This window comes from Alligator sinensis, unplaced genomic scaffold (assembly GCF_000455745.1).
Source record: "Alligator sinensis unplaced genomic scaffold, ASM45574v1 scaffold781_1, whole genome shotgun sequence".
NCBI classification, from domain to species: Eukaryota; Metazoa; Chordata; order Crocodylia; family Alligatoridae; genus Alligator; species Alligator sinensis.
Genome location: NW_005841845.1, coordinates 297,851 through 313,617, shown reverse-complemented (window position 1 = coordinate 313,617; position 15,767 = coordinate 297,851). Strand labels below are relative to the sequence as shown.

The 15,767-nt window shown below is 47.2% G+C and overlaps 2 protein-coding genes across 8 annotated transcripts in view; one reads left to right on the top strand and one right to left on the bottom strand.

Annotated features, from left to right (window-relative positions):
• SLC5A9 (solute carrier family 5 member 9) overlaps positions 1-4,541 on the top strand; it is a 32,744-nt gene extending 28,203 nt beyond the window's left edge. For 2 of the 4 annotated variants that reach the window (XM_025206240.1, XM_006015747.3), the window contains exons 13-14: positions 121-268; positions 3,232-4,541. In XM_025206240.1, the coding sequence (XP_025062025.1) occupies positions 121-268; positions 3,232-3,440 (357 nt within the window). In that variant the 3' untranslated portion in view covers positions 3,441-4,541. Of the gene's footprint in view, positions 1-120; positions 269-2,372; positions 3,195-3,231 lie in introns of those variants that run through there. The other 2 variants (XM_025206232.1, XM_025206245.1) reach the window with 2 other exon arrangements.
• The window catches only part of SPATA6 (spermatogenesis associated 6), an 80,567-nt gene that overhangs the window by 4,920 nt on the left and 59,880 nt on the right, over positions 1-15,767 (bottom strand). Inside the window, exon 12 of one of the 4 annotated variants that reach the window (XM_025206268.1) lies at positions 284-485. The exons of 2 other annotated variants lie outside the window; for them this stretch is intronic. In XM_025206268.1, coding sequence (XP_025062053.1) covers positions 339-485 — 147 coding nt within the window. In that variant the 3' untranslated portion in view covers positions 284-338. Of the gene's footprint in view, positions 1-283; positions 486-15,767 lie in introns of those variants that run through there. One more of the 4 variants, XM_025206319.1, reaches the window with a different exon arrangement.

The window sequence follows — 15,767 nt, the reverse complement described above, 5'->3', positions numbered from 1 at the left end:
CTGGGTCACACTTTAAGGCTACCCCGTGCTCCTGCTCCCAGCCAAAGCACATGCTCTGCTCTTCCCCTGGGAACTGTCATATGATAAACACCTTTGCTCTTGTGCTCTCCATCCATCCAGCTCGTGCGGCTGACCTGGTGGACTAGATACAGCAATGCTCCCGTGGTGGACCTGGAGACCCACAAACACGAGTCCGCAGAGATCAACCCTTCCACGGGCGAGAATGATTTGGGGGCCATGGACCCAGAGCCTGGACATAAACCAGGAGGTAGGTCAACCGGCTGTGTCAGCTGTGCGTGCACCCCACGTGGAGCCCCGCATGGGTGGTGTCATGGTAGTTATGAATGGAGGTCTAGCTCATAACTGGCAATGGGGCGCTGGGTCTGCAGTTGAGGTCCCCGTTGAGAGGTGCCGGATCGGATTCTAGCCCAGTGGTTTCCAAATCCACTGGATATCCTTCCCTTGATGTCAAGGGGCTCAGGCTTCTGTGGAAGGGACATTAGAAAGAACCATGCAGTCAGTGATGGGATTTTTTTTGTATTTTGTCCATTAAGTTTGGGCTTACCCTCATGTGCCAACCCTCTGAATGGAGCCAAAGAGCATCTATTTCTTTTTTAAACTCCTTCCAAAGGCTGGCAAGCCAGCTAGGTTGAAACCTCCCGTCTGCTCTGACAGAACAGTGGTCGGGGCCCGTTCGAGCCTGGACCAACCCAGCGCCTGCCATAAATGCCGAAGCAAGTTCCCAGAGTTTTGTGCATTGAAACTGGGACGTTGCACCGACTTGATGACCATGCAGCGCAGTACCTTTCCAGTCAATAGCTGCACCGGACTATGCCTTAACGTAGGCCAAGCTGCCGTAAGGCAGCACAGCGCTGCTGCAAAGAGTTGTTCAGAGCCTGGCCAACTGGCCGGTTCTGTTGAGGATGGACACTTAAAAAGCTCCTTTGCAGACTGCATGAATGCTTCACAGGCTGCAAGTGGGTAGTGGGCTGTGCTTTGGGGAGCCCCTTTTTTTCAGGCATAGAAATCTATCCAGGGGCATTTCTTGCAATTTTCATGGTTACCAGTTATGCTAAGGTGACTTTGTGTCATGCTGACAACACAGCAGGCACGCGTGGCCCTTCACAGACACCTCCCCTAGGAGTAGAGCTATCATGGACTTCAATGGCGCCTTTGCTTCCAGCTGCACACATTAGGGCAGTGTGGGTAGGGCCTGAATGCATTGCACAGCATCTCTCTGCTGCTTGCTGGGACCTCTCATGGGTCATATTTTGTCTCCATTGCCTTTTCAATCATTCCCGCGTCAAGTTTTTTGGTCTCTATGCAAGAGAAAGTTCCCGCAGCTGAGCGCTGCTCCATCCCAGCAACAACACTATAATCTAGCAAACTAGAAGCTACCCAGTTGGTACTATGAGCCAATGAGTAGATGATTGGATCCTCCACCTGGCTCCCTGCCTCAGTTTCCCCAGTATATAACATGGCCATGCTTCCCACCTCCCTGTAGATTAGACCTTAACCTTTAAGGATAAAAAGCACTGCCTAAAATGTAGAGAGGAAGTGCCTGGGAAGGGGATAGCAAATATTTGGTAATGCAATGATAGAAGTTTGAGCTAAAGAAGAGGCGAGAAGGAGCTGCTGAGAGCTGAAGCATTTCCATATTCAGAGGTTTCCTTTAGAAAAGTATCCGGCATTTGGGGTGCATATTTTGAATTTAATCTACTCAAGTCCACAAAACAGTTACCTGTCTCTGAATAAATAAATACAAGAACTGCCTTTTTGCATCGCTGGCTAGGCCAAAACCAGCCTTTTCTAGGCACAATGGTCCTGTTCACGTTACAAAGAGGCAAGAGATTAAAAAGTTATTTGCCAGGTTTTAGAGGAAGTTTGGGCGGCAGTTTAGCATAGCTATTCAAGCGCATGATGTTATTTGTTTCTTATCAAGTCTTACTTTACTGGAACCACCTCATCTGCTTGTAGACGGACGTCTTGGTAATTTGGTAATTAGCACTGATGGGAAAGGAAATACAGAACACAGTAGACGACAGTTTAATGAGGTTTTTGGTAACACGTTTTTCAAGTTTTTATGACATTGTGCCTTTCACAGGAGGCTATATTTGGAAAGTGGAATATATACAATGCAAGGATGATAATTAAAAGGCATAATGCACGCAGCGCTTTACTCATGATAAACAGGATATGAGCCCCGTGACTGAGACCGCGACAGACTCGAGCTGTCACGGAGGCGGGTGAAGACAGATATGAGGAGAAATAAGAACAATATTTTTTTCCCCTTTTTAACATTTACGTTTAATGATGTTCTATTTCTTTCCCTTCTTAACATTTGCATTTAATGAGTTCCCCCTTTTATTAAGGTTAAATTTTGCAAGGCACCCTCTGCCTCAGCCTAGACGGGCAGATGAAAGCTGAGAGCTGATAGAAGCATCTCCTGAAAAATCCTGGCCAGGTTGTTGTTTCATGCCAGCTTTTTGCCGACATGGCCATTGACTTGGGTCACTCACCTGGAGATACTCAATGTCTGACAAAGAGGCTGAGCCCTCCATTCAAGCGGTGGGCACCCAGAAATTCAACAATGCAGTCTTTCCTGCCCAAGTGCAGGGGGGCTGGACCTGATGAGCTGTAAGGTCCCTTCCAGCCCCCAACAACCACGAAACATGAAGTTCAACAACTTACGTAGCCTCTTTCTGCCTCCGTTTCTATATTGCTGTTTCTATAGCCAAGCTGGGGGCAAAAGCAACACGTAGACTAGACCAAGCACTATTGAAAGGCCCTCACAGCCAGGCTCAATCATTCCCCGTGTGTAAAATGGCCATTGCTGTTTCAAAAGAGCTTGACCAGTGTACCAAATCCCATTCTTAGAAGAACTAATGAGGGAGACTTATTCACAGCAATATGCTCTTTGAGGAGGAAAATGTTTGAGCCACACAGCCACCATGGTGCTCAGACTGGCCATTTTGCTTGTCAGAGCATTATAGAAAAAGCCTTTTCTGAGCTTTAAGCCATTGGCTCCTTGACCGGCAATCAGAGGAGAGGGGGAATAACTCTCTGCCATGGAGAACGTGGCTGAGTATGATGGCTTTCCACCCCAGACCCCCTCCAGCAGCAGTGTTTGCACCTGGGTTGCGTGGTCTATGTGTTGGGTATTAGGCCGTGGAGAGGCGAGCAGGATAACCCAGGGTATGGATGCCCTCTCTCTGCATTTGTTCCCTGCAGCAGCGGAGATGCCGTGCTGGAAGAAGACGTACTTTTGGTTCTGTGGGATGTCTGCCAACTCAACGCCCACCTTGACCAGGGAAGAGAGAGCAGCCCAAGAGCAGAAACTCACCAGCATCGTGGAGAAGCCCCTGTGGAAGACAGTTTGTAACGTAAACGCTTTGCTCTTGCTGGTTATCAATGTGTTTCTCTGGGGATATTTCGGCTGAGGTGGGAGCCGGGGCTGCAGACAGTCCTCAACCTACTTGGCTTTGATTCAGAACCACTACGGATGCAAATTGAAAAGAACAAATTAACCTCCTCCTCCTCCTCTTCACCCCAGCCTGGAGCCAGTAGGCGACGGAGACAACAGACTGGCCCTTAGGCTCTAGAACGCTTCTTGTGCAACTTCCGATAATGCACTGGTTGTAGGAAAAGGTTTTAGCCCCATGGATTTCCCATGGGGAACAATAAAGCCCGGTGTGACCCGGATTCAGAACCAAATCAGCCTCAGCATTCGGGGGTTTTCAGGGCAGGATTTGACTCAACTCAAAAAGCAGGAGTCAACGATGAGGCTTAGAGCCAAGCTCGGTTCAAAGGAAAGCTCGGGGGTTATTCGATTCTGGAGGCGTTAGCTCAGGCCAACATCTGGTGCCTTGGCCTGTTCTCTTCTTTATGCTGGTTTTACCTTTGGCCTTAGTGGATTTATTTCTGATTTTCAGTGATAGGCAGGGCAAGAGACTCAGACCAGGGTCATTACTATAGCAGACAAGAAAATTCCCATTACAACCTCCATGACCACCTTGCTGCCCCATATCAGCGTTATGGGCGATCCCCATATGGACCAATGAAAAGACCTATGTCTACCCATCAAGCCACCAGCATAGTCCCTATAAGCAATCCCTGAATGGTGGCCCAGGCATGGATTTCATCCCTTGTCTTCAGACTGCTCTGACGCACATTGTAGCTATTGGACCCTTCCACGACTGAACATCCAGGCTAAGACTTAGCTCCGCATTGTGAGCGGGACAGCCTCTTAACCAACCAGAGACGCCTCCAGGTTAGCCTATCAAAACAACTCTAGATTGTGTGTTAGCCTATCAAAAACAACCCTAAGGTATGTGTCAGCCAACCACAAAGAATAGCTGGATCAGCCAAGCAGAGAGAACCCAAAGGTCCAAGGGTTGCCTGCAAATAACATTTTCAATATCTATAGGGGACAACTGAGTCATGTCTTTCCACTCCTGAGGGACCATACTGCCTCCATGGTCGTGCCTGGACCACTATTTATGCATTGAACTGATGTTGCCTTTTAACAGTGTTACCAGCAATAAAAGACCTTTAAAAATAGTGAAGTACTATTTAAGGTTATTTTTATAAGGGGTCATCTACGTCTCAGTAACGCCTGAAGCCCCCCACAGCCCAGGTCCCCACAGTGCTGGATGCTCCACAGTAAATGACAAGCTTTGCCCCCACGCTCCATAGACCTGGTCCTTTATGCATGCCCAGATGTTCTCCAGTCTTGACAGGGATGAGTTGAGCGCCATGTATCGCAGGTCTAAGCCTGATCATGCTCTACCAACAAGGTGTTGCTCTGCTCAGATGCCGTAAGATGTCCACTTTGTCCACCATGTCCACTTTGTACCAGCGGGATGAGGCTACCATGCTCCTTGCTAATACCACCACAGCTTCCTCTGGGACTGTTTCCTTTCAAACCATAGCCTTGTGATTGCAGCACTCGCTCATGGAAGTGGGAGCCTTTGACTTCTCTCCCTTCTACGCCTATAGGGATTTGTTGTGACTATTGCTTCCTAAACATTGCTTTAACCACCAGCCTGTAGGCTGTTTTGGTTTTTTGGGTTTATTTTTTTTGGTGGGGGTAGGGGGGACATTGGCCAGATGAGTACCCTAACCACTAGGCTTTAGTCAGGCTCACTTTCCATCCCTCCTTCTCTTTGACCTAGTGAATGCTTTGCTGCACAATGGGCCCAACATCAACCGAAGGCGGCCTAAAGTAACCTCTAATGTGGTGGTCAGGGTCCTCTCTTGAGATGCGAGAGGCATGGATTTGCACCCTATCAGGCAGACGAAGGAACAAAACCCAACACACATGAGTCTCTCACTTGGGAGGAGGGTTGGGTAGGCACCTCGCTTCAGGTCTTTTATTGGAGCTAGAGCTTGTAGACTTAAGCATCTTGGTGATGAGACCTGGCAGATGGATGAAACTTGCCCAGCTGGGGGGAGGTGGTCAGAGAGGGTGAGAAATAACAACAGAGGGTGAAATTTTGGCTACAGCAAAGTCAGCAGCAAAACTTCCCTTGTCTTCCATGGGGTCCGGGTTTCAACAGGACGGCTAAGAACCGGGCACATGCCTGATTAGGAACAGCACCAGCTGCTTCTCACCTGGCTGGCCACTATCAGACAGCCTAGCCCACCTACAAGCCTGGGCCTAGGCCATTCCTCCTCGGTACCAAGACTCTCAGGTGGAAAGCATACAGTCCCTGGCTTTTTAAAAACATGCAGGTTTTTAATGCTTCCCTCCCAAAAGAGGAGGCTTACCCTGCCTTTAAGCATCCGGCGGCAAATGTGGCCACTTATACAGCCAGGTGGTCTCCTGGGCTGCCCTGCTTCGTGCAGGAGGGAAGGCTTGGGCTTTTGCCTTTCGTTTTGAAATGAGCCAGGGGGCGGCTTCATCTGGCCATGCTGTGCAGGCCACCCAGCCTGGCGTCCCCACCCCACGGGGCCGAGTGCAGAGCTCTGTTTCTTCCCTTGCACAGACAAGCATGCAATGCTTGCTCTATGGAATTGGCCAGCCTTAATAAGCAGCTGTGTGGCCAGCTGTCTCCCGCTAGGGAATCTGGAACATCAGCCCTGGACTTCATCTAGCATTGTGATGGCCTCTTGCTGAGTGCCAGCTCCTCATCCGATCCAAATCGCTTTACATTGCAGTAGCAGAGGGAGGGGGAGTCTGTTGTTGCTGCCATGAAATAATACCATCCTTCACCTTCTGAAGGGGAGAGTGATGCAAAAGTACTTTCCAAGTACTTTTGGTGTTGGTATGCAACCAACACATGCATAGATGTGCTATGCCTAAGGCAGTGAGGCTCTTGGATACATATACATCATATACATAGCTTCCCAGTTTATCCATCCACCTAATGGACCAGGATACCTTCAGCTTCATGGTCCTGCCAAGACATATTAAATAATTTGGAGGAAAGTACTTTTGCAATAGTGATAAAAGATCTTGGTCTTACCAAAAACTGGATGGAAGACTGCACCCTCCCCTTGCAGTACAACTGAGTGCCATGTTTCCTACCATAACTGTTTTACACTGGCTGGTGTGTGCTGTGCAGTGCCTGGTACTCAGCATAAACTGAGATGAAGGCAAGTTAAGCAAAGCTGTAATTCAGATGTCGCCACATAAAGAGAGAAATGTAAGAGTGGGGAAATGCCAAGGGATTCTCTCAGGCTACACTGGCCAAGATGGCGTGTGCGTGCTTATAAGACATCACATGCTGCCCAGACGTTGCACGGGATAATTAGGACTATACCTCCAAGACATCATCTGCACCTCAGTTCAGGGCCAGTGCCTCTGGGGAAGGAAGAGTGATTAGGCAACTTTTCTGGACAGGTCTCATAGCGGGGAAAAAATCCTGTGGATCTTAATAGGGACCAAATCAAAGCAATGCCACAGACATCGCCATGCTCAAAAAGTCCTTCATGGAGAGAAACATGGGACTTAAGGAGAACGGACCAGGAATTTGCCACACATATGAACATGTACACAGGAAAATTTCTGATTCTCCAAAAGGGAAACAGAAAATTTCGATTTGCCCCGACCCTTCTTTCAGGCCTGATTGATTTAAATTGGACCGTTTCACTTGGATGAGTGGACCCAAGGGTTTGATTGGGTTGACCTGATCTGAGACCAGCTGCATTTCTCTATCTATGCATTGGAGATAGGAACTGCTGCTCTCACGTGACATGGTCTCTTTTGCAGACCAGACTTCATTTCCCATAAGGAAATGTGGTTTCCCTTCTGGCTACATTATGTGATGTATCATGGGATATGTAGTCTGACCATAGGCGCATCAGGCTCCCAAACGACACCAGGCCATTTACCCCAAAGGCAAGTGCCATCTTAAGACCACGTGTTCTGAGTCGGTTCAAACCACTTCATTTTTGGAAGTCACCAGGAACCGACGTGAGTCTGCTTTTGGAAAGCACCGTGTTAAATATGCCCTTTCCACGTGAATGCTGTTTTCCATCATTCTGCTTCCTCTCCCTCTTCCACTTACGTTATTCTCCTTCTCACCTTCCCTCTTTCCATCTCAACCTTTTCCCCATCACTCAACTGTCTCTCTTTTTCCATCATTGTTCTTCTCCACCTTTTTGGCTCCAGTAATCTCCAGTGCTCGTCTGTCCTGGTCGCCCCCTTGAAGCCTGCTCTTACGCTCTCCCGCTCCTCCCCTCTGTGATCTGCGATTCTCAACGATTCAGTATGCAACCAACACATGCATCTATGCGCTATGCCTAATGCCATGAGGTTCTTGGATACATCCATAGCTTCCCACAGTTTATCCATCCACCCAATGGACCAGGATACCTTCAGTTTTGTGGTGCTGCCAAAACGTACTAAATAATTTGGAGGAAAGTACTTTTGCAAACACCAATACTGCTATGCAAGTCCAGAGCCCTCCTCATAGGTTTGAGGAAGGCAAAACTCCCAAGAGCACCTTAAAGGTGGCACAACAGTTAGGCTGATATAAGTAAGACTGGAAAATTTAGCAAAGTGAGAGAATCAAATTTATCGCAAGCACTAGTGACATTCGTACACCGCGACTGTGCAGAGACTGGTCTGCCAACGTGCCGTGCATCCAACAACGCCACGATGCTTTCACATTGTGACAAACAAAGCACATACTAGCCGGTAAAACTCTGGCAGACTTTCAAGGAGACTTCCGGGGATACAGGCTCTCACACGGGCTCACTAAAAAGGAGATCATGTAGTGCAATGGCAAATACTGAAATTGGGACTATTTTTTTGCACCTGAGACCAGAATTTCAGCTGATGTGAATGTATTTCCAAAGGAACAATGGGGATTTAAACCAACTCCAGCTCAGGCCCATGCAGTTATGGTCTCGTAGACTGGCCTTGTGAAGGTGTATTTAGATGTTTCAAAAATACACCTTCCTTGGTATCCCAGGACAATGCAACAGCAAGGTAAGGGAATGGGGTCTTCAAAACACAGCAGGTTTGAGTAGGAATTAAGCAGAAAGAAGGAATGAATAAAGGAGGAGAGGCATGAAACCACACAGGGATCCACCCTGCATTAAGTTTTTATCTTCTGCGCCAGCATTTCTCAGGGAATAGTTTGTCAGCACTGCAGGACTCATACATCCTCGCTCTTCACAGCTTGTGATAAATAGCAATATCCTAACAAGAACACATCGCTTTCAGAATTGTAATTGATATACAAGTCCATTGGCAGCAGGCATTATTAATGATGCCAATACATATTTTCTTATTAATCTTCCATAGTAGGCTTGTGTCTATCTGCAAATGATTATCATTCATTTTCCTGACAAATCTATCAAGATCATTCATTATTGTTCAGCAAAGGATCTTCTTTTAAACAAAGATTAATAACTTTGTGTTTTATCTGGCTGGCTGAGCAAAAGGAAATGAAATTAACAATGAACCCTACAAACATGTCACCACTTTAATTTACCGGAAAATATTTTAAAATGTTATTTAAAAATATATGCTATGGTAGGCACATTTTATTACTAAAACAGAAAAGAAACTCCATATATTTTAGTGTGACAGATAGCAAGCTAGCAAACAAGGCACCATTTTTTCCCCCTATAGCTCTTGCCTTAGCTTTCCTAAAGAGGAAGAAAGATATGATTATACAGGTTGCTTATTGCTTTGATTCGCATAGGATCACAAGAAAGTATAATGAATTAAGGAAAATAAATGTCTTCCCATCCACCGGGACTTCAACAATGCCCCTCACCATCCCCTAAAGTCATGCAAGCCCTTCTGGATCCACACCCTTAACTTTCACAAATGTGACTTCCACCCTGATGAAGCCTGGAAAACCAAATGGAGTTCATAAGAGGTCCCAAATAAACATCTTGTGATAGATCCAATGCAGAAGGGTCCCTGGCTTTGATCTCCCGTGATGTTCACGGGCAACTCCAAATTGCATCCTCACAAACAATTTCAGATACTTGATGCACAAATGGAAAATTAAAACCTTTCCAGTGTGAGACTGCGGTCACCCAGAACAGAACAGATCAGTATCTGATCCACAAATAGGAAGGAAGTTTCACAGAGATACGCTCTGATGTTCCTGATGCAATTGTTTGGCTCAACCACCTAAATATATAATTAAATTTGCTGTTTTATATCAATATCAGCCATATGAAAGAAGAAAATAGGGAAGGAGGGCCAGAAGAGACCTTACGAGATCATCTAGTTCAGTCCCCTGCTCAAAGCAGGATCAGTCCGGATTGAACCATCCCAGCCAAGCATCTGCCTAACCTACTCTTGAAAACCTCCAAGGCTGGAAGGTCCACATCTTCCACCCAAGGCTGGAAGGTCCACATCTTTAGGTCCACATCTTCCACCCAAGGCTGGAAGGTCCACATCTCTAGGTCCACATCTCTATTCCAATCTTAGGTCATGCATAATCAGAAAGTGCCTCCTAATCTGCAACCTAAATCTCCCCTGCTGCAGCTTGAGGCCATTTCTCCTAGTCTTGTCCCACGTGGCCATAGAGAAAAGCCCATCTCCATCCCCTCTGCAATCACCTGTCAGGTATTTGAAGACTGGGATCAAATCCTTCACCAGTCTTCTCTTCTCCAGACTAAGCAACCCTAGCTCAGCCTTTCCTCATAAGTCATACTTCCCAGGCCCTTCATCACTCATGTCACTCTCCACACTTTCCAATCTGCCCACATACCTTTTGAAGCCTGTGGTCCCAAAGTGAACACTGAACTTGGGGTAAATAAGATGAGAAAGAGATGAGATTGCTGCAGGGACCCAGGATGATCTCCCACTGGGGAGTCAAAAATGACAGTCAAAAATTATGCTCCCTTGGTCCCAACCCCTCCTTCGGACCCGACGCCTGCTTCATTTTAGCTTCTCCTTTCCATAGAATTGCTCAAGATGCTGAAAAGTCAGGCACTTGTGTCTGCATTTTGCAGGACTGGAGCCCTGTTTGGAGCAAATGTCCCCCTGAAGGGGAGGAAGAAAAGAGGCTTCCTCATGCCAGGTAGAGCTCTGCTTTGCTAGGATACAGCCAAATCAGCCAGGGCCACTTCTGATGTCAGTAGTATCCGAGCCCCTCACAACCTACCCAAACCACTCCACCAACGGGAGAGCCGAGAGAGAAGCTACTTGTGTGATCTGCAAAGGCCACTGAAGTCCACCTGCTTAGTTTCTATCCAGCTTTAAAAGTTGTCATACATTTCTAAGCACTAACTTTGTAGCTGGTTGGCTCTTTTCCAGCAGGATGGACATTTTTATGGCTGGATACTTAGTTTGCACATGTAGGCAGGCTAGATTTATTGCACCATTATCCAGTTGATTGCAGAATATATGTCATTTGCAGCAGGGGCTTAAGCCCCATTTTTTTTTTTTAAAGAAAAAAGACCTGCTGCTCAATGCCGGAGGCAATGAAGGTACTGTGCTCAGGATACAAAGGTTAGCACATTGAAGGGTCTGCTGGCATAACCGAGCGAGTTCACACACAAATGGGCATCAGAAACCTCCAGCTTTTATTGATTCCACCTTGAGAGACCCAGCAGTGGTGGCACCAGCTAGTGGGGCAGGGCAGCTACCACCAAAGTGCCTCGGCCCCTCTCCTATTCCCATACCCAGCGTTTCCCTCCTGGCTAGCTCCAGTAGATCCTGAAATCCCTCCTTCAGGTGCCAGCCTCCCCCTTCACACCTTTTACAGGGAGCAGGGGCACTTAAAGTGGCTGGAAACCCCAGGGAGCTGCAAGTCACCTCTCTGTTTCGCATCATGATGCTGCAGAGAACATGCCTTGAGGTCTTCAATTGTCTTGGGCCCAGACAATTGAAGACCTCAAGGCATGTTCTCTGCAGCATCATGATGCTGATTCCTCTTTGATTTCATCACAAAAGTACGGAGCATTAGCAACACCCCCGAGACGACGTGGGCATGCCACTCAGCATCAGCTGCAGCATTTACAAGGTGGGCTGCCTTTGCAAAGTGCTCGGCGGGCACTCCGGTTCAGTCAGAGGGAGACCTGGACCTGTGAGGTGAAAGGTGAGACACTGCAGTGACTAGACCAATGAAAAAGTACCCATCCCTCTCCTTGCTTCAGTTCTTCTACATCCTATTTTAATAGGGACAAATTAGCAATGGACAAAAATGAACCCAAATGCCTATCTCCTGTATTACAACAGCCCCCACTGAGATGGGACTGTACAGTTATGTTAAGCACAGTGTTCAGACTAAGCCCTTGCCCCCTACTCTAGACTAGACAGACCCATGTGTGGAAGAGGAAACGCACGGGAGGTAGCTTGTCCAACATCACCCAGGAGGTCAATGCCAGAACTGGGAGCAAGACCTGGGCTTCCCCAACTCCAAACCAAGCACCCCTGTCAGTAGACCATGCTTCAGCCTCTGCAGAACTGCCTGCAAGAGGAAGGCAAAGGCAAAACTCCAGCAGCTCCAGAGCCAGTGGGCATATATGGTGCAGGAGATGCTCCTCGTGCATGGCAATATGCTGAGCATGAGGCCAACAGAGCTCTCTCCTTGGGGGCTGCTGAAGTGAACAGGAAAACAACCGTGAACATTAGTGCAGGAAGGATGGGTGTGTTGCCTCCTTTTTGCAAGGACCTTCCTGTCTTTCTCATGTCTATTCCTTTTATTTTTTTGGATATGGTTGGGGAAGGCAGTTGATGGGATCTGGTTGACTTTGGAAGAAAGGGATGCTTTGATAGTGGGTTGGTAGCAGCCTCTTAACTGGCAGGCGTACAGGAGTACCGAATGCCTCTGCTCTTCCCACCTTCCCTGGACTGGATGAGCAGGGCATTCCCAGGAGAACGGGGTGTGAAAACATTGTGGCTGCAGAGCTTATAGCCTGGCCCAAAGAGGGTCTTTGAAGGAGACCTGTGGAGCATTCAAGTGACCAGTTGGACATCCTTTATTTTCAAGGCACACGGTGGTGCTGGGTGCAATTGGTCCAGTGGCCTAGGTGCAATTGGTGCGGTACCGTCCGTGCAGAATCGTGCCCACATGGCAGGTGTTCTTGCATTCCCATTTCTTTTGATCTTCCCATCCTCTAGCAGCTCTCCAAGTCTGGAGGCTTTCCCTGACATCAGAGCTCCAACCTCCCTTCTCGTCCTTGACCTGTTGGGATCATTAGAGCCAGAAAGGGTTACTGTTTTCAAGTGGGACCATGAACCTCACAGGAATTCAATTATAGTCAGACCAGAAGTAGGGAGAGTAACTCTGTCCATAAGGAAAATATGGGATTTTTTTTCAGTAGCATGATTGAAGGGGGGCAACTAGGGCAGCAGTCTCAGGTGTTACCTTTTGGGCTGGGAGAGAAAGTGCAAAAATACCGGCTGTAGCTGCTAGTGCACCAGCCACACTGCCCAGGATGAAAAGCTGCCCGTTATGTCTGGATTTTGTGTGTGCGTGCTGTCAGTAGAAAGCAAAGCACTTGCCACCAGTCCAGTGTTTTCCCTTCCCTTCTTCCTGGGAGGCGAGGGGCAGTTAAAACCGCTCTGAATTATGTATTCAACGAGTTTCTCCTACAGATAATAAGATTGCTTCTTACCTTCTGTGTATTCACCGTATTGCACCGAGATGCCACATGGCAACTGCAGCAGGTAGAGGTTAGAAGGGTTATTTTTTGTCTTGGGTTTAGATCATTGCTTCAAAGTGCTGACATATTAGCAAGAGACTTTCAGAGTGTGTTTCTGCCCATCTCAGAGGAACAACAAAACACACACCACTTAAATTGGCTGGTGTTTAACTATACACTTCATTTCTACATAACTAAGCCTACACTTTCATCTTCCAAAGAGATTTAAAAAAAGGGTGTGTGGGGGGGAGCTGCAAAACTGCTAACGCTGAAAGAGCACGGCCCTTTTCAATCTATAAAACAAACAAGAAAAGTGGAACTGGAGTGGATGCAGAGTTGAATTCAACTAGCTGGGAGGGGGAAAGAAAAAGAAAAAGGAAAAAAAAAAAAAAGCAAGTAGCTACTTTTGTTAATTGGGGCAATATTTTAATTCGGTCGATGAAACCTATGCAGCATGGCCCAGGAATCAGAGATCAAATGAGTTGTCTCCGTTGACTGTTGTGTGAGATTCTTGAATGATTAGTCTTAATTAGCGTGGATCATTAATAACCGCTTTGGTTGTTAGGATTGCAATGATCTCGCAAGGCCGCGGCTTCCTTGAGTTGCTTATGTGATTTCCCAACCTTAACTCCAGTCTGAAGCTCTTTCTAGGAAGACTATACAGCTATTGCACAGGGCTTTTTACTGGTGCATGCCCAGATTTTAAGTTAATAGGCCATTATGACGAACTACTCTCATCTCTTGTCTAACACAGGTCATAGCACCTCTTCCAGTAATACCTCCACTGGGCCCAAATCTTCAGCCCATATCTTCTAAACACACTTCTAGTCTTGGAATAGAACAGGTGATGTGAGGAACAACCCACAAAATGCCTGGATGAGCTGTTCCTATGGTTAATGACCCTGCTTTTAACAATTTGGGCCCAATCTCTGGTCTGAATTTGTCTAGCTTCAGCTGCCAACAACTGGGTTTCATGCTCCCTCGCTGCTATGTTAAAAGGCTATAAAAATATCCCAAATAATTACATAAGGATGCTATACAAAGGGATCATATAGATGCAAAATGAAGTGAGGTTGCTTAGCACAAAGTGAGCCAGTAGCAGAACCAGACAAAAACGTGGTCTCTCTGCCCTGGTCACTCTCCATGTTGGACCACGTTAAGGAAACTATCACGCAGCATCGGGTAACCAACAGATTAGCCAGGTCAGAATGAGTTTTGGTGAATCCTCATAAAATATTTTATGAGGCTAAGATACCATACTTCTGCCCTTTGATTCCTACATATCACTCAGAAACATAATAGGCGAAATAGGATCTGGACTAGTGCTAAAAATAATAGCTATATAAGAGATGTGCAATGAAACAAACTGACAGAGAGCAAGGATTAATTTTTAAAGTAGCAGTTTTTTTCTTTTAGCATCTTCGTGGGTGAAAGGTGATGTCTTGCTGATCTAGGATTTCAGATAATCAGCTTTGAAATGTCTATACCCGGGGGAAGGGGTTAGCCTGACAAGTTGTGTAACTAAAAGAGGATGACAATTCACTGCCCCCAAAAAACTTTTCTTCATGCAAAGTTCAGGCTGACCGGCAGTGACTCGAGACGGTGAAATGCAACACACGTTTCTGAAAACCGGGACGTGCGGAGGTCAGGTAGGAGTCAGCCCTATTAGACAACCTTGACTTTCTCCACCTGAAGCTGGCAAAAGCCATTGGGAATGGTTCGGTGAGGATGGCATCATCCTATGGAGCAGTGAGGAATGACTAAGAACATGCTGCCCTTTGTGTTGGGTCGCACGGCTTGGAATCGCAGCTTTTACCTCTTTGCACTTTTAGCGATGCGTTCGGGGAAATCATGTCAGAGACCGCATGAAAGTCAGGATCCAAAGAGGAAATGCAAACAACGGTAGAGAGTGCCTCAAGGCAAAATTCACCCTTGCCTAGCGGAGCAGAGAACATCTCTACGTGGTGCTGAGAAGTTGAACCCACTTAACTCAAGTCACACGAAGCAATATCCAGAAGGTTTGTGATGGTTATCAGGCCTGGGTGTCTTTCGCCTGAGGGGAGACGGAGCATACGCTGGTGGTATCATTCATGGGTCCTTGATCCCAGTGATGCACAGACACATTATCCAACGTAAGCAAGGGGAAATAATTAAAGTTGTGTTCCCTGGTGAACCAACACTAAGCATGGCTTGAAAGCTCCCTCGAATCCAACCCTCCATTTACACAACGAGATCTTTCATTCGTGCATAGGTTGAATAGTGCAGGCCGAGTAAACCCATCTTTTCCGCTGCTCACAACCACCTGCGGAGCGGACACAAACGCCAAGGTCCTGCGTTCCTCTAGCTGCCTTCCCACATCTCCAAAATGCCTCACTCCGTCGCCTTCTTCTGCCTTTGATGCATTTCCCACCTCTTGGCCAGAAATGTTCTACTACTGCATGTAAGCCAGCAAGGCACTCCTATCGCATACCTGCAACTGCGTTCATCCATCGCTTGTAGAAACTGCCGCAGTTTGGACATGGACAAAATAACGTCCTTTCTTAGCAGGCTGCCAGCTAGCCAGAATATGACGTCAAGGTACAGGAGGCTCCCAAGCGAAACGTGAGCAGGGCCCAACATGTCCGGCGCAAGAACCGAAATGCCAAGCAACACGATGTTGCCAGTCAAGCTGTCCAAGCATGGGACACAACAAATGGGATGAA